Genomic DNA, 20,487 nt, shown 5'->3' on the forward strand with positions numbered 1-20,487 from the left:
ACATGTTGTAAATATTTCATGTAGTGTAGACTTGATATGAATAGGTGTGTGGCAGGCTGTCAGTGGAGTATGAGAGAAGTCTTCTGCCGTACAGACGACCTATTCAACATCACTGTTGACATGTGGCATTGCAGACATAATCCACAAAACTTGCTGATGCCCTTTATGGATGTTGTCATCATTTGATTCTGATTTTTATTTATTAGACTTAGTGAAGGATGTTTAATGAGCCAAAATAGTTCAATAAATGTCAGATGTTAATATAAAAGAGTGTTTTAATGGTCATTGACCATAATGAGTCATTATTCAACGTTTCATATAGCCTACAAAAGCAAACAATGTTGTTGCTTTTAAGCAATTCGAGACCTAACATGCTATTGCTGTCCTCTGAAAATCGCAAGTCGCATTTGAAGTATGATTTGCATGATTCAGAAATGGGCTCATGCTGTCAGGGTTGTTACTGGTAATTTCCATGCCATTAAAGATTGAAATGATGGTGCTATTAATACAGCAGTCAACAGGATGGCATGTGGATTGTCAGCGTAGCAAACAGATGATGTGAAAGCCTGACAGGCACAGGATTGAAGGCAGCCATTACTCTACCAGAGTCGTCTTCCCAAACAAAACATCCATGAATTTCCCACAGTATTTCAAATAAACATGGGTCTAGGGTGTCTCAAGAAGATCCTTGTACAGAATATCACAGGGAAGAGGGTAACACAAGGCCTAGGCTACCTTAAAACATTTCACATTACAGTAAATGTGTTATATGTTTGTTATGTATAGGCCTCTTTTGTTTTTGCCATTCTTCAGCAGGAAAGATGCATTTTACTTACTTGTTTAAACCAAGAGTAAATCACAGCCGGCTACTAGGTTGCTGCTGCATGCTTTCCACCTAAACACCATAAATTCCACAGCCTCAAATAAATTATCACATTTTTGCTATCTTTTTAATGGGATGGCAAATGGCAACTTTCACAAACAAGCACTCATCAAAGATGACTGATAGCATTTTGTCTTCCACAAATTGGCATACATGCACCAACTATCAGCCAGGAGCCAATGGATGTGGATAAATGTAAAATATGAGATGTAAGAACAAGGAGTTTTCTGGATCCCATTGTGTCCCATGAAAAAGCAAACACAACATGCCACAGAAATGTAACATCAACAAATCACTGAAGTGTAATGACTTGCTGATCATTTGGTGTCATTGCTGCCCATAATTGGAGGCATGGGAGACTGCTCTGGGGCACATGTCCCAAAACTCAGTTAGCAACTTTGTTGGTTGCAATGCAATTTGCTAACTTGTTCCCTAACAGGTTAGCAACTATGGTTTTGGGAAACGCAACCCTGTATGGCAGTTCAGTAACTGATACTTATGTAGGCCTTGATATCTTTATTTTTATGATATCTACCATGCCACTGCCAACAACTAAAGTGCAAGATGGCAATTACACCATGGAACAGATTTGGCCCTGGTCTGGCATAGATTCGGTGGAAGATGGTCCAACCGGGCTGAAGGCCTATATAGCAGAGTTGCAGGCAAAAAATGAATTTCTGCATACCAGTAGGTAGGTTCAGCACCTCAACATCAGACCAGCATTCCTAACATCAATCAACAGACTACCAGTGAAGAAGACAAGGAGAGGAGGCATGCAAGCAGAAAGATATCTGTGAGAGCTTGTAATATAGGCAACGTTTGCAAAGAGTTATCTGTTTAACACTCTGTCTGCATCAACCATATTTTAAGAACAATCTTTTCACAGTTGTTTCACCGTTGTTGAAAAGGACGGACGTCATCAAACCTCATCCCACAATTCAATGCGAAACTACAGACGGAGCACTCACGGTATAGCACGGCACGGTAGGCTAGTCTGTGTGTAGCTGCCTGAAGATTCGTGCAGATGAAATAGGCTATGCATGCGGCGATCTTTGTGGCAAGTGTACTTTAATGTACAGTAACAATGTAACGTTAGTTGTAATTAATTCTAACTACTCCGTTTCCACTTCGGCTAACCTTGCCCAACGTAACGTTACCTTAGCATAACAAAGTTGACTACCGTGACAGGCATGGTAGCAGCTACCATGCTAACGTTATTATTACAGTCAGTAAAGTTACAGTTATGCTGTTATCGTTACTTTTTACAAGTTAGCCATGATGTCAGAAACCAAGAAATGTAGAAAACGAGTTTGCACTTTTCTTTTAGGTGTATGACCACTAAGTGAGGTTCAGTCATTTAGCTAGCCTATGGTTGAGTTCGTTCGTGGTTTCGCACGTGGCAGATAAAAATGCATTGAATTCAGATCCCTCCAAAAGGCTATCTAGCTTAACCTGACTCGAGCTAGGCGGAACGAAATTCATCTGGCGAGAGTCAGAAATATCAAAATATATGATTAATTAATTATATTAAATATGATCCCCCCAGGGTGATAAGACTGTAAAATTATATTTTTAAAATGGCACATTAAGCTGTACATTGTTACCTCACAGGTTGCACGTGTCACCATTCAATGTAACTATTGTTATTACACATTTCTACAGTATTTGTCCCGCCTGTGATGTTTACGAAAATGTCTATTTCTTTGTAGCTACTTGCATCACGTTACTGGGGAGTGACCTTACCAGCAACATCTGATCAGCCCTCTTTGATCTCAAATGCGTGTCTGGTAAGCGCTTGCTAGTTACATACGTTGCATATCTGGTCTTTTACACGTTTGACCTGGTGGATGACAAAGATGATCATATTCTTGAACTCTCTCCCTGAGCATGTGATGTAAATAAGAATCCTGAGTGCATCCATTTCTTTTAAAAGTTACTTGAATTTTGCTCTGTAGTGCTTTAGAAGGACGTTTGAATAAATGGGTGGGATTTAAATACTGACCAGATGGGTTTCTATTCCAGATTTTGATATAGTGCAACAAACCAGCATTAGGTTCATGCATTACATTACTGGGGAGTGGTTTTACCTGCTACATCTCATCGACCCTCTTTGATCTCAAATACGTGTCTGGTAAGCTTGCTAGCTACATATCTGGTCTTTTTCATGTTTGACCTGATGGATGACAATGATGATCATATTCTTGAACTCTCTCCCTGAGCATGTGATGTAAATAAGAATCCTGAGTGCATCCATTTCTTTTAAAAGTGACTTGAATTTTGCTCTAGTGCTTTAGAAGGACGTTTTAATAAATGGGTGGGATTTAAATACTGACCAGATCATATGGGTTTCTATTCCAGATTTTGATATAGTGCAACAAACATGCAAGTTCATGCATCACGTTACTGGGGAGTGGTTTTACCTGCTACATCTCATCGACCCTCTGATCTCAAATACGTGTCTGGTAAGCTTGCTAGCTACATATCTGGGGCCTCATGTACAAAGACTTGCGTGGATTTCATACTAAAACATTGCGTATGTGCAAACCTGATGTATGAAACTGTGCGTACGCCACATTCCACGCAGCTTTTCTTTGTACATCACAATTAACGTGAAGTTAAGCGCACATGCACGAGCATTACACTCCACCCTCTCTCCTCCCTCAATCACACTCATTTTAATATGCTAACTAGAAGGACATTGGAGAGCGCAGACCTCCGCGAAGACAAAATGGCCTATCCTGCAATATTAATAACAATGAAAACTCATTTGTGGATCCATTCACTCGAACCTGCTCCAAAGTTTAATAATTGAAATCATGAAATTAATTTAAAAAAGTTTATCTCCAGCGAATGCGAGATAGAAGTGTTTATCCGACGAAATGGCAAGAATCTTACGTCTATCATCTAATTAATAACAAAAAAAAAAAAAAACAGTAGTGGCAGAGCGTAGCAGTGGCTAGCTATAGGGTCAGAGACCGTGGCAGAATTATCGGTCAGTCTGCAAGTAGGTGACGGGGTTCGCATAACTGGGTTTGATGCATTTGAACCATTACAACACAACTGCATTAATTAAAAAAACATTAAATCAATCGTGTCCAAGTAGGCTACCACGCATCGTGCACTCGAGGTGGAATAAACAAAAGTTGATCTAGGCCACATCGCCACAACATTACGATTTCTGGATCATATCCCTATATTTGCACACAAGTGTGACAACAATAATGAGAATGCTTACTCGAGGAAAGTCAAAGTATCCTATGCAGTCAATCACACTAAGGGAAATAGCTTATATCCGCGCTTATTAGTCAGCCTATCTATTCTATCTATATGTGTAAGCTATAGGTTTCACATTCCCTTTTAATTCGTATCCTCTAATAAGTATACAGTTGTCATAGATAGGTTGTTGCATAACTTAATAGAATTTGAGCATGTTGCATGTCCATTTATATAGAAACATAGGCCTACTTTCGAAGTGTTATCATTTTTAATAACCCACGTTTCACAATATACTGTGCAAATAAAGGCCTAGACTCGCGATCAATGTTGTTGCGCTGCATTACCTCTAAGTGTCGCCAACTGACGATACACATTGTAAATGTGCGTACACCAGACATGAAGTTTGCGTGGAGGACTGCACATTCTCACGTTCAAGTCAGTCTTCGTACATCCGGAAGTGAGTGTGAGAAGTGGCGTACGCAGCATTTTTTGCGTACGCAAGCTTTGTACATGAGGCCCCTGGTCTTTTTCATGTTTGACCTGATGGATGACAATGATGATCCTATTCTTGAACTCTCTCCCTGAGCATGTGATGTAAATAAGAATCCTGAGTGCATCCATTTCTTTTAAAAACGACTTGAATTTTGCGCTGTAATGCTTTAGAAGGACATTTGAATAAAGGGGTGGGATTTAAATACTGACCAGATCATATGGGTTTCTATTCCAGATTTTAATATAGTGCAACAAACAAGCATGAAGTTCATGCATCACGTTACTGGGGAGTGGTTTTACCTGCTACATCTCATCGACCCTCTTTGATCTCAAATACGTGTCTGGTAAGCTTGCTAGCTACATATCTGGTCTTTTTCATGTTTGACCTGATGGATGACAATGATGATCATATTCTTGAACTCTCTCCCTGAGCATGTGATGTAAATAAGAATCCTGAGTGCATCCATTTCTTTTAAAAGTGACTTGAATTTTGCGCTGTAAAGCTTTAGAAGGACGATTGAATAAAGGGGTGGGATTTAAATACTGACCAGATCATATGGGTTTCTATTCCAGATTTTGATATAGTGCAACAAACCAGCATGAAGTTCATGCATCATGTTACTGGGGAGTGGTTTTACCTGCTACATCTCATCGACCCTCTTTGATCTCAAATACGTGTCTGGTAAGCTTGCTAGCTACATATCTGGTCTTTTTCATGTTTGACCTGATGGATGACAATGATGATCATATTCTTGAACTCTCTCCCTGAGCATGTGATGTAAATAAGAATCCTGAGTGCATCCATTTCTTTTAAAAACGACTTGAATTTTGCGCTGTAATGCTTTAGAAGGACATTTGAATAAAGGGGTGGGATTTAAATACTGACCAGATCATATGGGTTTCTATTCCAGATTTTAATATAGTGCAACAAACAAGCATGAAGTTCATGCATCACGTTACTGGGGAGTGGTTTTACCTGCTACATCTCATCAACCCTCTTTGATCTCAAATACGTGTCTGGTAAGCTTGCTAGCTACATATCTGGTCTTTTTCATGTTTGACCTGATGGATGACAATGATGATCATATTCTTGAACTCTCTCCCTGAGCATGTGATGTAAATAAGAATCCTGAGTGCATCCATTTCTTTTAAAAGTGACTTGAATTTTGCTCTAGTGCTTTAGAAGGACGTTTTAATAAATGGGTGGGATTTAAATACTGACCAGATCATATGGGTTTCTATTCCAGATTTTGATATAGTGCAACAAACCAGCATGAAGTTCATGCATCATGTTACTGGGGAGTGGTTTTACCTGCTACATCTCATCGACCCTCTTTGATCTCAAATACGTGTCTGGTAAGCTTGCTAGCTACATATCTGGTCTTTTTCATGTTTGACCTGATGGATGACAATGATGATCATATTCTTGAACTCTCTCCCTGAGCATGTGATGTAAATAAGAATCCTGAGTGCATCCATTTCTTTTAAAAGTGACTTAAATTTTGCTCTGCAGTGCTTCAGAAGGATTTGTGGGATTGACCATATCATTTGGGTTTCTATTCCAGATTTTGGTGCAATAAGCCAGCATGGAGTTCAAAACCCGAATTACTCATTTGAAGTAACTGGGTGAAATCTCAGCCCGTTTTGGTGAGTCCAAGACCAGCCAATTTAAATGTATAATGTTCCTCAATTTATATGAACAATTTTCTAATAATGTGGGAGTGTGACTGATGTATTAGCAGTTTTTGGATTCCTATCTTAGGACATTTGAGGAAAACAACATGCCATCATGTCTGTTTTGATTCTCAGCATGATGTCCTCTCTGTCTGTCTGCAGGCACAGTCACCAATGTCCGTGCCAAAGAAGTAGTAGAACATGGTGTGGAAGGACTATGAACGGTACAGATGTGTCCCAACACTGTGGGTTTACATGGACAGTTTTTTTGTCATTCTGATTAAACTATTCCGATTGAAAAATTTGTGCTATCTGTTTACATGGTGTACATTCTATTTTGATCAGGTGCTTACAGACGCTCTAGAATCTTTGATCGGAATAGCCATTGTTCCTTTTCTTTACCTTGAGAAGATAAGGCCCATTCACACCAAGAACGATAATGATGACTATAAATAAATATCGTTCTTGTTAATAGGAATGATGACGTTCACACAAACTCTAACGATAACGACATGAAGAACGATATCATTGGGGATCACTTTCAGAACGATTTTCAGAACGATAAAAAGCTAATCGCCAATCAGAACCCATCGAATTTTAACCGTCACATTCATTAACACAAGGAGAGACTTTGTTTATCATTGTTCAGTGTGAACGCTTTTATCGTAATGGTTATAGTTATCGTTGTCGTTCTTGGTGTGAATAGGCCTATAGAGCAGGCAATCCGATTGACCGTATACATGGCTGTTCAATTGGAATAAGAACAGAGGGCACCACCCTTTCATTCCATTAAGAATTTTAATCAGATTGGTGGTTTTATTCCGATCAGGGTGTTTATGTGCTATTTTTATTCCAATTAAGCAATTTTTTCGATTTTAATCGGAATAAAAGTGTCCATGTAAACCCATTTACTGATGTGTGATTATGATGAGTATGGTCATCCCGATGCAGTGTTTCTTATTCATTGACTTATGGCATTTCTGTGGCCCCGTACTCAGTTGTTCCAACTACTACAATGGTGTAACAGGACTGGCTGCGATCCCCTAAATGGATAACAGGTGAGCTTAGACAGTTATCTTTATTTCTTGACATTTCTTTTTGTCAAGAAAAATTATTATGATGATACTCTTTTTGAACTCTCTCTCTGAGCTGCTGATGTCGACAAGAAATCTGACATCATCCTTGTTTTTGTTCTTTTATTTTTTATGACCTTTTTTGACTGCCCTGGAATGATTTTTGTCTGCTTAATGTGTACTGCTTTTACTTGTTACAGGTCAAAAGATGATTAAGTATGAAAGGGCTTCTACACTGCAAAGGCATCTGCAAGAAGACTTCAATTATACAGTTTTCAATAAATTGTTGTGCTCTATGATGGTCCTCTTTGTGTTAGTTGAACATTCTGAATTGATTGGCGTTTGGCTTAAAACATTTAACACACACTGTAACTAACTGTAAACGACTTGGAAATCAAGGCACATTTAATGAAATACCAATGCAACATCGAGAGTTCTCTAGAAGATACATTACATTCAAGAAAATATATTTTATTTACTTCATGAACAGGGGCGTCACTAGACCTTATTCACTGGGGCACGTGCCTTAGTAAAAGTCTCCAGTGCCCCAGTAAAATTCTAGCGCTGCTCTCGCTGGAAACGGCATTCATGAGCGCATCTCCGTGCCTGCTTTAGTCATGACTCGAGCCTGTCACTTACCAGCCAATAAAAAACAAACAAGGAAAAAAAGAAAGGGGCCATAATAGCCAATCAGGAAATAGCACCTCTGTAGCTGGGTAAGATTGAACGCAACAACCAATGAAAATCATTCACATGATTCTTCCGAGTGTTTCGTTGTACTGCACACACATACACTGTGGATTGTGGAATCACTTTGAGCATAGAGTAAGTCGTCCCCTGTTTTAATGTTACAACAAATTCACAACTTGTTTGACAGAAAATATGACAAGTTGATCGATGTTAGAGAATGTTGCCCACATAATTAGCATCCGTGTTCTAATGCTTAGCGTCAAATTTGTAGCCTAAATTTAGCAACAGTTTACCAGCTTGTGCTCTCTCCCTGACACACACACTCACACCATGCGTAGGCTGCATGCACACATGCGGACAATTAATAATGATTTACGTATAGTGTAGAGAGTCCTGTAAAATTAGCCTATACTGTTTGTGAAGCTGTCCTACTGTAAAACTAAACATAGCCTTCTGATAAACTATTCAGAGATGGACATCAGAAAATTCTTCCTGAACAGAGGCAGAGGGAGAGGAACAGTGAGGAGGGATGAGGAGGACGAGGGAGGTATGATAATTGCCTTCATTAACGGTAACATTAACATTTATGTTAAAGTGCTGTGATTTGATCAAGGGTTTAATGGCAAACTTAAATAAGTTTGCTGCATTTGCAAATGTAGCCTATAATAATCTACACAGACTCTGTGTAGATTATAGGATTTGGAAATTATCACCAAAAGTCAATATGAAGGCTTTAGTAGGCTAATTAAGATACAAAGAACTGCAGTATTGCCAGGATGACTATAGGACCCTTGCCTGGGAGGGAAGTATATCTCAATTTTGACTAAGCTTTCCCTTGTGTTAGTAGGAAAGCCTGTTAAATTCATGTAGTGAGCATAGGCCTACTTATGCCTATGTGTTTGGATGTTGCTGGCTAGTGGTTCTTAGAACAATTGAGGGAGAGAGTGCTGGTCCTATAGTATGACAGTGACAATAATGATTTTGAAGCTTGTAGCCTACCCGTAGGCTAGCCATTTATTTCATATTGCGCGCACATTCTTTTTTTTAATGTATTGGGAGTTGGGGGCCTGTGCCCCAGCAAAGCTCTAGGTCTAGAATCGCCCCTGTTCATGAAAGGTATTGTGTTTCTCTATGGCTAATGTAGGATAGTATTCAGACTTGATTGTTGTCCCTACATCTAGGGAAAAGCCAGCCTTGTGGTAAAGAGCAGCTGGTATCCACTAAGTGGGTTAGCTCTGGCAGATCAAGAATATGAAGGATAAAATGAAAAGTAATTCCACAACGAAGTTTATTAATGCAAGTGTATCATTTTGAACTTTCAATGTTTTGCTTTTCAAACAGCAAAACTCATATGTGGATGAAATATTTGAGAGATAAAGGCCAAAGATGAATACAATTATCAAGAACATGACATTGTCACCTGACCATGTGCATACATTTGATTAGGCGACAGGAGCATTCACCCAAACAATCCACCAGGTGTCAGTCGTGCAGCATTTCACTCAGCCATATAGACTTCACACAGCCGTCTGGAAATTGGAACGTTTCCAGTGCTGACATCTTCCTACTGCGAGTATGTGCTTTGCAATCAATGTGGGAATACAACGGATACATTAAAGGTTAAGGCATACGCATATTAATCCTAAATAAACCACTGTATTTGCTCTAAAATGCAGCAAATCGACATGTTCACATTAAAATCGCTGGTCAAAGTCCACATAAACTGATAGCCTAGACTACAATTAAACTACAAAGTGATGACAAGTCCACAACTGGGAAACATACAGAAATCTTCTCCAAATGTCCCAGATGTTGTTCCCATGTCTCGGCATGCATGAGGTGAGTATAAGGGCAGCATTGATGATCAAGTTAGTTTTCATTAGTTGAAAATTTCCCTCTGGCGCCCATGATTATTTGTCCAAACATATATGTGGTAACATCTGTGTTATATGTATCATAGCACGCGCACTAGGCAACTTTAGTTCACAGGCATAGTCCGCTGCAGTCACCATGATAGTCGCACAGGCTACCTTAAAACTTTTGACATCTGTGGTATTGGTGTGTGTGTGTTAAATGGCACAATGTAAAGTGACCTATTAGCACTGTGCAATATGCCTACTCGTGCATTCAACACCTTTTGATATGCAACGTGTCCGGAAGATGCTTAGACCAATCTTGCAAAGGTGAAGCTCGTAAGCTTTTCAGAAAATGTGTGAAAAAAAACGTGTTGCGTTATTCATTTATTTTCTGTTCAGTAGCCTAGGCAGTGCAGACTGTTCAGGGAAGTCGCTGCACCTGTAGGCTCAGTTGGCCTACATGCTGTGCCACCTGAGCCAATTAGCCCATGTTTGATGGAGTACATGCTCAAACGTATTTTTGCATGTTTGACATTAACGTTTAATGTGACTATTATATGTAGCCTATTTGTTTCGCATGATAGCCTAATTATAGGGCATTGATATAAGGCCTACACAGCCATGGGCGGATTATGAACTTTCGGGCCCCTGGGCCCAGATGTATTAAGGGGCCCCCATTTATTGTCGTATATGTGGGAGGGGGGGGTTGGGGGTCCTCCCCCAGAAGATTTTTAATTTGTTTGATGTGATTTCCTGTATTCTGGTGCATTTTGGGGATGGCCAATACTAAATTCAATCAGATTCATAGTCTACATCCTGATTTGTTGATATTGAGGCAATGATTCCATACAAAGGCTTGGGCTTCAGGGCCCCCTGACCCCTTGGGCCCCTGGGCCTGGGCCCGGTAGGCCCGTGCAGTAATCCATCCCTGTACACAGCATATTGTTTTTGCTCGATGGTGTTTTATGCCCCCAACGTCGAGGCAGGGCTGCCACCGCTGACTTAAAGGCACCTAAACCTAACCTAACCTTATCCATGCTGAACCCATGCTTTTCAGGCAGCGCTGCCTTGAACACAACGTTGGGGGCATAAAACACCAAGAAACATTGTGCTCAGTCCTCTGCCACTGTTGGACACTTTCCTTTGCGTCTCACCACCACCACAGTCGAGGTTGGCTGGCGAAATTGGAAGGCGAAGAACAAAGTTAATATACCCTCAGCTGTAGGCTATAGGCACACATTCTATTGGTGATTTCAAATTGCCTATAGGCTACCTATGTTTTCATTTCTTTCCTGTGCACTTTCAGGCTAATGATAAATTCCGTAAGAATATATGGGCAGAGAATCAGGCAGCTGCCACAACAAGAAATACTTGGAGGGCAAAGGTCGCTTTATCATGGACCTGAATGAGCTGGCCACCCTGGTAAGTGACTGGTCTTATGGTGTTCTATGAACTCTTCTATTTCTTATTGTGAAGGCAAATATGGCAAGCCGTTCAAGACAAAACGTCTGTCAAAATAACGCCTCCACGTGTAGATTTTTTACTTCTTCAGGAGTAAAAAATAGACGTCTGAGCGTCAGACGTCAAATTTTTACGTGTGCCACGCGCAAAAACTTTGCGTCTGACGTCAGAAGTAAAAAAATGACGTCTGGGTGATTTGCTGCAATGCCAGAGCCTTTGTGCCAGAGTAGACACAGCATTGGCTGCTGGAAACAGGAAATGCAGCCGCTATAGTTGCAGCAGAAGAAACAAGATGCCAGAGCAATGTGCAGCATATTCCTGCTCAAATCCATCGCAAACAGGGCTCGGGGGATTACTTTTCACAAGTAAGATTTAACATTATCGTACTATTGGTTGTATTTTGTGAATGCAATATTACCAGAGAGTTGAAAAGGAGCAAGGATCTTTGTTATTGTATTGTAACGATTTGATAGCAACACACACAGTTGTCCAATCAAAAGGTTTATTTGCTGAGAACGAGAGCAGGGACACAGACCAAGACCAAGACACAGAACACAATGCAAACAGGGCAGGTCAAGCACGCACACACACTACACATACAGGGGAGGACGCAGCCCCCCACACAAAAAGGGTCACACACGAGGGAGAACTAAAAGGGGAACATGTTACAATAAAGACGCTAACTTTACACTTAAAACTAAGGAGAATAACGACATAAACCCCCCAAATGTTCGCTCTCGTATCCCAGGATCCCCTGCGCGGGAGAACGCGAACACTGTCTTTTTGCGCCGACGCTACATAGCTCCCCCAACAAGCCGTTGCCGTCCTCGGCAACGACCACGAGGTAGCCACATGCTAGCGTCGGCGCGCGTCGCCCGCCACTCAGTTCAGTGCGACAGTACCGCCAACTCACGTGGGGTGCACGCGCCGCAGGAGCTCACTCAACGGGGCGCCACGCTGCTAGCAATCCAGTTCGGGCGTGCTAGCAGCCACGTGGCCGACTCGCTAGTCTCAGTTCATAGCCGGGTGAACACCTGAACACCTAGCAAGTAGCCTAGCTAGCTGGCTACGATTTACATAAAATAACAAAGATCCTTGCTCCTTTTCAACTCTCTGGTAATATTGCATTCACAAAATACAACCAATAGTACGATAATGTTAAATCTTACTTGTGAAAAGTAATCCCCCGAGCCCTGTTTGCAATGGTCCGCCGATTTGAGCAGGAATATGCTGCACATTGCTCTGGCATCTTGTTTCTTCTGCTGCAACTATAGCGGCTGCATTTCCTGTTTCCAGCAGCCAATGCTGTGTCTACTCTGGCACATAGGCTCTGACATTGCAGCAAATCACCCAGACGTCATTTTTTTACTTCTGACGTCAGACGCAAAGTTTTTGCGCGTGGCACACGTAAAAATTTGACGTCTGACGCTCAGACGTCTATTTTTTACTCCTGAAGAAGTAAAAAATCTACACGTGGAGGCGTCCTTTTGACAGACGTTATGTCTTGAACGGCTTGCCATAGGCAAACACTACGTCCCTTTTCACTATGTTGTACACGTGTACACCTGAGGAGTATGGCGTTCGACTGGGAGCAAAAATTACATCAAGTGAAGAAGGGAGACGAGGACGGAAGCCCACGTCACGCCTCAGACTGGACTATAGACCGGTTTCAGGTCCCTAACAACCGTAGTCAAGAACGAACTCGGAGGACAAGCACTAGTTGTTTACACTGACAGCGCATAGAAAACAAGCTGGCTGAACTTGATATAAGATGAAGAATAAAAACATATTGCCGAAATATTTCGGTGTAGCAGAGTCTGGATTGTTTTCATCTAGAGGTGTAGCGGATTTACCTATGAAAAAGCAACGGATTTTACGGAAGGTAGGCTAAACATGTGGCCAGTCACTGTAAAGTAGGTTAGGCTTAAGCTAATGTTAACATCAGGGCTTTGACTGCAGAAACAATTCGTTTAGATTTAGTGAGAACATTACCTACTCAAAGGGTACATAATGACAGGGGTGGACAATCATTTCCCCCTGAGGTCAGAGGATAATTACTTTGATAAAGTAGCCTATGCTGGCCACACATTGAACGATTGACTGAAATAACGTTACAATGCACAAAATTGTAACTGGATGTGCTGGATGTTAACTGACAGGACAGGAGCCTATGACGGATTAGCTATAAGCTAGGCTACCTTATAGTAGGCCTATGCAATAACGTTACTTGCAAGCCCATGTCTTCTTTTCTAAAACAAACAACTCAAATAGAGTGTCAACTTTAACTTTAGGCTACCCTGCATATTGTCATTTGCGTGAAATGTAGGCTAACGTTAGCCTCCATTCTCATGGATCATAAGTTTCTCATTAAAATGATATGCTGAGGAATATGATAAAAAAAACACTTTGTTAACGTCACTACCCTATGTTATTTAGCCTACATGACTTGAGTTTTTCCTCTTGAGCATGAAGATAACATTTGTGGCATAACTTCGTAGCTTCATAATGCGCATGCTTCGTATCCAAATGTCTAGCACCTAGGCCTGCCTACTTTATTCGTTTTTTAATTTTTTTTAGCTTTGAACAGACACATCACAAAAAATGAAATGTCTCCTGTACCACACATGGGAATTTCCGTCTGCTTTTCTCTGCCAAAAGTTAACAATTTTCAACCTCCTTGCGTCTTTCTCTCAGTGTATTGCTATAGGCTCTGGGTTTGCTTGTCCTCTGAGTTCGTCCTTAACGACGGTTGTTAGGGACCTGAAACCGGTCTATAGGACACTGGGCTTTGTAACCTCTGTAAAGAATCAGGTACTTCTTAAATTAACCTAATATGGGTAGCGAGAACTTGTGTTGACAAATCTGGTAAGTTTAAGAGGAAGATGATGCACACATTTAATTTCCCACCTACAACCTCCTTTTCTGCTGTGAGCATATGACCACCTGGAGGATGCTTCTCGATGTCACTACACTTCATTCTAAAACCCAGACTTCTTTCACAGGGGTGGTGTGGGTCTTGGTTTATTTTAGCAACAGGGTCAATTGAAGGTCAGCATTTTTTAAGAAGACGAGACACCTCATTTCACTGAGTGAACAAAACCTGGTCGACTGTTTCACAACTCAGACATATGGGTGCAATGGAGGATGGATGGGGGGAGCAATGCAGTTTGTTAAAAATAAAGGCATTCATTTGGAGGCAAATTATCCATACGTTGCCCGGGTAAGTACATGTAACTTGAAAACAGTGGACTGATGTACGGGTGGTTATTGTTTTATTGAATTATTAAATGAAGGCTTAATTATAATTGTCTGTCTGTATATAGACTGTGCCCTGGTGCAACAACAACCTAGCCTGGCTCCGCCCGAGAATGGAGAATGGAGAGACACAGAGAGAGTGCCCACAACTGTTTCAAAATAAATGTCCCCACTACAATAATTCACTATTAAATAATTTAACTATTTAAACTACTCAACTATTTAACTGTTCAGCCATTTCAACTGTCCTGACCCCCCGAAAGGAGGGTAGGGCAGACACAGTTTTCTGTGAATATCTTGAGAAACGTAGGGCCTAGGATGACCAATTTTTTGCGTATGTTTGCCTCCAGGGGTCATGTAAACCCATTCCATATGCACACATGTGCATAAACAGATACACACTCACACACAAACATTCACAGTAATCCTACGTATGACACATACTCACACAGTAGACATATATACGCATGCATGCACATGCACACACACAGGCACATACACAGGCAAACACACAAGCACATGCACATGCACGCACACACACCCACCCACACACACACATAAACATAAACATGTACATGCACACAATTCAAGAATTTCTCAGAATTATGAACAGGCAAGATGGGGGTGGGGTTGTATAAAATGTATATTACATGTGAAATCTATGAACTAATCATGTTTTGGTACTTGTTGTCTAGCAGATACCAGTGAGAATTGAGTGTGCATAATGCAATTCAGTGAGACAGTTAGAATCATATATGCTGGACTGGGCGGCGGTCATATTTTGTACCGCTCTGCGGTACATCTAGTTATCCATGTACATTTTGGTGACATTACAGTAAACTGAACTTATTCTGCAATACCTATGCCCTGTATCATTGTCAGTTGGTATGGTCATGCAATGCTGTGTGTGTTGCTTTAATGCAGTGGGCGTAGACTCTGCATGTGTGAGAGTAGATGTGTTGTGGTTTTCTGAAAATGCGTAGCTTGTCTCTGTCTCTCTATCTCTATATATATATAGCGGCAACAATGTCAACATGATTAAGGCCTAGTTGGCACCAAAATCGAGAACCATGTAAGGGTGCGTGGTGACGAAGATGCTTTGGCTGATGCACTGAGAACAGTTGGGCCTATCACTGTTGGAGTGGATTCTGGGAAATCTAGCTACCACTTCTACCGATCAGGTGATTATGTACCAGTCAGTGACCGTAGGCTGTGTATCAGAAGATGGTAATACACTATCCCTTTTTTAGGTATATGATGAGCCATCCTTCAGCACCAAGTATGTAAACCACACAGTTCTATTTATGGGCTATGGGTTTGAGAAAGGAGTTCATTACTGGATCATAAAGAACAGGTTGGATTGAATATTGGCTGGATTTGAGAGAATAATTTGTATGACTACTTGAAAGATTTCTTATTTTCAGGCCTATACCAAATCTTGTTTTTGTTTTTCCTTTTTTGCTCTAGCTGGGGAACTGGCTGGGGAGAGATTGGCTACATGAGAATGGTCAGAGATGGGAGAAACATCTGTGGCATTGCCAACTGAGTGTATCCAGTTATGTGAACCCAGCTCACAGGGATTCAGTTAGTGACTTGTCACTACTTATTGCCATCAGCATTATGTTGGAATAAACATCAAGGGCGTAGGTTTGGTCTGAGCTTTGGTGGGGACACCACTAACAACCCCCCCCCCCCAAAAAAAAGCCACTCAACTCTTTCACCGGCCCCTATAGGTAACACTTTATAATAACTACACACAATTCATCATTTGTTAAGCCTTTGTTACTTATTAGTTAATTGTTTGTTCATCATTAGTATTTTATTGTTCATACATAATTTATCATCAGTAAAGCATTTGTTCACACAATTATATATGGTTTGTTCATAGTAAATAAACATATATCTAAAATATGTTTATACATTATTGTTAATACTTAATAAATGATGCAATAATATGTTTTTGATGAAGTAATATTTCCATTATTTAACAGTTGTTACATACACATGCACTAGTGATTAGTTAGGGTGAGGATACATATTTTATAAACCACTTCCTAATACTATAATTAATAATTAACTCAGGAGTTACAAGTAGTTAGTTAATGATATTTTGTGAGCTCATCTAAAGTGAGGACATTTTATGCCTTGCAACACATTTACAAATAAATTATAAAGTTTACTCTTGCATTTATTCATTTAGCCGAAACTTTCACCCAAAGCGACTTACACATGTCGATGAAATTAAAGGGCAAGGCCACATTGGTGGACACCGGGGCTTGAACCCCCAACTTTATGGGTTACTGCATGTTAACCTGGCTCCCTATCCACTACACTACGGTACCTCTGCCCAGTGGTATTACAACAGTCAATTCAAAAATATAATATAGATATGCGTGTTTACTATGAACAAACCATTTTTAACTGTGTGTAAACATTTACAGATGAGAATTAATGTAGGAATAATGCTTTACAAACTAAAAATACAGCATTTAATAATAGTTTACAAATGTTTAATAAATGCTTAACAGTGTGTAGTAGAAGAAAACAGAAACTCGTTGTTGGGGTTTCTATCTGGGCCAAGGTAGTGTAGTGGATAAGGAGCTGGACTAGCATGCAGTAGCCTGAAAAGTTGGGGGTTCGATTCTCGCCTTTCACTGTTGTGTCAATGGCCTTCAATTTAATTGACATGTGTACGTCGCTTGTCTGCTAAATGAATGAATGTGAATGTAATCTTTACAACTCATTTGAAAATGTGTTGCAAGGCAAAACTCGTCCTCACTTTAGATAAGCTCACAAAATATCATTAACTAACTAACCACTTGTAACTCCTGAGTGAATCATAATAGTATTAGGAAGTGGTTTATAAAATATGTATCCTCACCCTAACTAATCATTAGTGCATGTGTATGTAACAACTGTTAAATAATGGAATTAGTACTTCATTAACAACATATTATTGCATAATTTATTAAGTATTAACAATAATTCTTAAACATATGTTAGATATAGGCTTATTTACTATGAACAAACCATTTATAACTGTGTACAAATACTTTATTTATGAGAATTAACATAGGCATTTTGCATTTTGTAATAGTTTGCAATTGGTTTATAATTTGAAAATGATTTCATTTATAAGTGATTGTTTCATTATTTATTAAGTATAAATCATGCACTTACAAAGTTTTTGGATAGGCTTATTTACTACAAACCATTTATAACTGTGTGAACAAATGCTTTACTGATGATAAATTATGTATGAACAAGAAAGTACTAAAGATGAACAAACCATTAACTAATAAGTAACAAAGGCTTAATAAATGATGAATTGTGTGTAGTTATTATAAAGTGTTACCGATATATAAAATGATTAAAATGTGCTACTGTCCAACTATATCCATGATTAAAATGTGCTACTGTCCAACTTGATCTAACTATACTGTGTAGCCTACATAATCTAATTTTAATATACAGATATGTAGGCTATATTTAAGATTTAACATTTATTTTCTATTTGGTCTGTTATAAAATCATGCATTGATCCATGTAAGCACAGCTCAGTTTTAAGAAACTTAAATACATGCATGTTTAGCATTTTGTGAAAAGAAATCATTAAGGCTACATTGACAAACTCTTAACCGTGAGCTGCCTGTATATTCTCTGATTCTGATATTTAGCACAGCTCAGTTTTAAGAAATGCTTAAAGCCGAAAGACCATGTTGAATTTTGCTACAATTTATTTCAAAACCGGATTACTCTGGAACAGCTAACTATACACGGGAATGCATTACAACTTTGTGTTCGGTAAGGTCTGCTGTTTATTCTGATATGTGGTTTGTCATGAGGAATGGATGTGGAGATGTGCGCAGAGAATAAATTAAATCTCTTAGTTTATTTTTCTCGCGAACTGTTTATCAAATAGTGGCTAGCTAGCACAGTTTAAAAGCGGAGAAAAGGCTCTTTCATGTGACACATGAGTAGCCTACTTCTCGAGGAGTTCAACAGAGAATGGGTGAATTTGGACGCACTTCATATGATTTGTAGTGAAGTAAAGCTGAAGCGCTGCGCAGGAGACTGCAGCTTACTGGTAGTTATTATAGGTAACTTCAAATCAGCGCGATTTACCCTTATAGGCTACTGCACATTACAATATCTGTACGAGATGATCCGCAGCACTGAAGTGACAAATAATTTAACTCTTTGTGTAGCGCATGTGAGTGCTTTTTTCCCCATTTCGACCTGAATATTGGTGGGGACATTTCAGTCGTAATTTGACATTGGTGTGGACACGTCCTTCGGTTCCCACGCAATACGCCCTTGATAAACATCATTGACATATGAACGATGCTTAGGAGCTTTTCTTGTGAATAACAAAGGTGATCTTGCCTGCAGCCATTAAAACCACCGAATGCGAGAATTGGCACTTGGTCACGTTTAACTAAACACACTGGGTAACTTTTTAGAGTCCTGCATGGGACAGTTCCGAGCTTCAATGACTCAACCGGTCCATAAAAGGGTCAGAGCAGTAGGGCGGCACAGGCTGCATTATCTCCAGGCTTGGGCTACGTCACCATCACAATCAGGGATGTAGTGGTAAAATAAGAGGTGGGTAAACTATGAATTCTGTGATCACAGTGAGGTAGATTGCGCCATGCGGTATCGGATTTTTAAAGATGGCATTCAGTTTGGTGATGGTGGAGGTTATTGTCCAATGTTTATAACAAGCAGTGGTAGGCTATTAAATGGTTCCTAGAGTGTTGATGAGTGTACATATTGTGAATGTGGATAATACAGTGTGATTTCTGAATATTAAAAGTTGCAATTGGTGCATAAACTCTTTTGAGAGGTGGATAAACTCTAATAAAGAGGTGAATAAACTTTATTTCTGAAATTTCATAAGGTGGATAAATTGCGTTTACTTACGTTTAGCCTCCACACATCCCTGATCACAATAACCTTAAGTCCCTACACTACATGTTGCCTTATAATTACCCGTTTACATTTGCTAGTCCATTATCAATACATGGCCCCACTCAGAGTAGCCTGACTAGTCTAATCTAACGACCTGCGCAGTGGTGTGACCCAATCTTGAACAAGGGAAGTTTTTATGTTTTTATCTGTAAAGGGTGCTTGTCAATTCTATGAAGTGTCTTGTAGTTACCCGTTCTTGCCTTGACATTTGATACGCCGGGGGTGGCTCGAACTGTAGGAGGTGGAGGAGATGCGAGCGCAAGAGTTGAGAAAAGTATGACACAGGGAGGGACGGGACTAGCCGTGAAACGGCAACGGTGAACATGTCAACATCTTTAGTTACCACACCATGGATTTAGCAGAGGACGTCACATCGGATATTTTCTTGAATGTTTTGTAGCCTACTCCGAAATGAAAACTGCGTAGTTCTCGTAAGTCGTCGTAATGTCAGGAATGGCGAAAACGGGAATTCATTGTTACAGGTTGTTGGCCATCGTCGTCCTATTGGGGAGTGTTGTGAGGACACAGGTGTCAGTTAACGAAATTTCAGGTTTCAGTCTAAGTCCCAAGTACTTCAACTTGGCAACACAGGCACGGATCTCAGCCACCGCTACCTGTGGAGAGGACAAATTAGGAAGACCTAGATCGGATCTTTACTGCAAACTTGTCGGTGGTCCGACTACGGAGCTCTATAGTCATAATATACAGGTAAGAACCTAAATTAGTTTTATTCCCAGTCTATTAAATGTCGCGGAGATTTTGAAATTGAGAGGTTTAACGCGTGGCTTTGATGAGAATGATCTTACAACGTCTTCTGACTGCGCTGGTCACCTGCGCTGGCTGTCCATGACGGTAAAAAAATGCTGTAACGCACGGTACCCAAATCGCCATGTGCCCTTAATGGCATTTGGACTAT

The 20,487-nt window shown here is 40.2% G+C and overlaps 1 protein-coding gene and 1 long non-coding RNA gene across 4 annotated transcripts in view; both read left to right on the top strand.

Moving 5' to 3' along the window:
• The first annotated feature begins 1,845 nt into the window (after window positions 1-1,845).
• LOC143133699 (uncharacterized) lies at window positions 1,846-7,634 on the top strand. 3 transcript variants are annotated; one of them, XR_012988532.1, is made up of 12 exons: window positions 1,846-1,940; window positions 2,593-2,670; window positions 2,906-3,014; window positions 3,242-3,345; window positions 4,827-4,935; window positions 5,165-5,273; window positions 5,503-5,611; window positions 5,839-5,947; window positions 6,157-6,238; window positions 6,428-6,510; window positions 7,264-7,323; window positions 7,539-7,634. It is a non-coding gene; the product is annotated as an uncharacterized LOC143133699 (long non-coding RNA). The 3 variants fall into 3 exon arrangements; XR_012988533.1 differs by having other exon boundaries at window positions 6,428-6,489; XR_012988534.1 differs by lacking the exon at window positions 5,503-5,611.
• Window positions 7,635-19,843: 12,209 nt separating this feature from the next.
• Window positions 19,844-20,487, top strand: part of LOC143133700 (laminin subunit alpha-3-like) — a 77,895-nt gene continuing 77,251 nt past the window's right edge. The window contains exon 1 of the mRNA XM_076293509.1: window positions 19,844-20,279. Coding sequence (XP_076149624.1) covers window positions 20,016-20,279 — 264 coding nt within the window. The 5' untranslated portion in view covers window positions 19,844-20,015. The remainder of the gene's footprint in view (window positions 20,280-20,487) is intronic.

Source organism: Alosa pseudoharengus, unplaced genomic scaffold, assembly GCF_046254945.1.
Source record: "Alosa pseudoharengus isolate Yale_2024_CS ecotype anadromous, Long Island Sound unplaced genomic scaffold, YU_APseudo_1.1 YU_APseudo_1.1_scf_2, whole genome shotgun sequence".
Lineage (NCBI taxonomy): Eukaryota > Metazoa > Chordata > Actinopteri > Clupeiformes > Clupeidae > Alosa > Alosa pseudoharengus.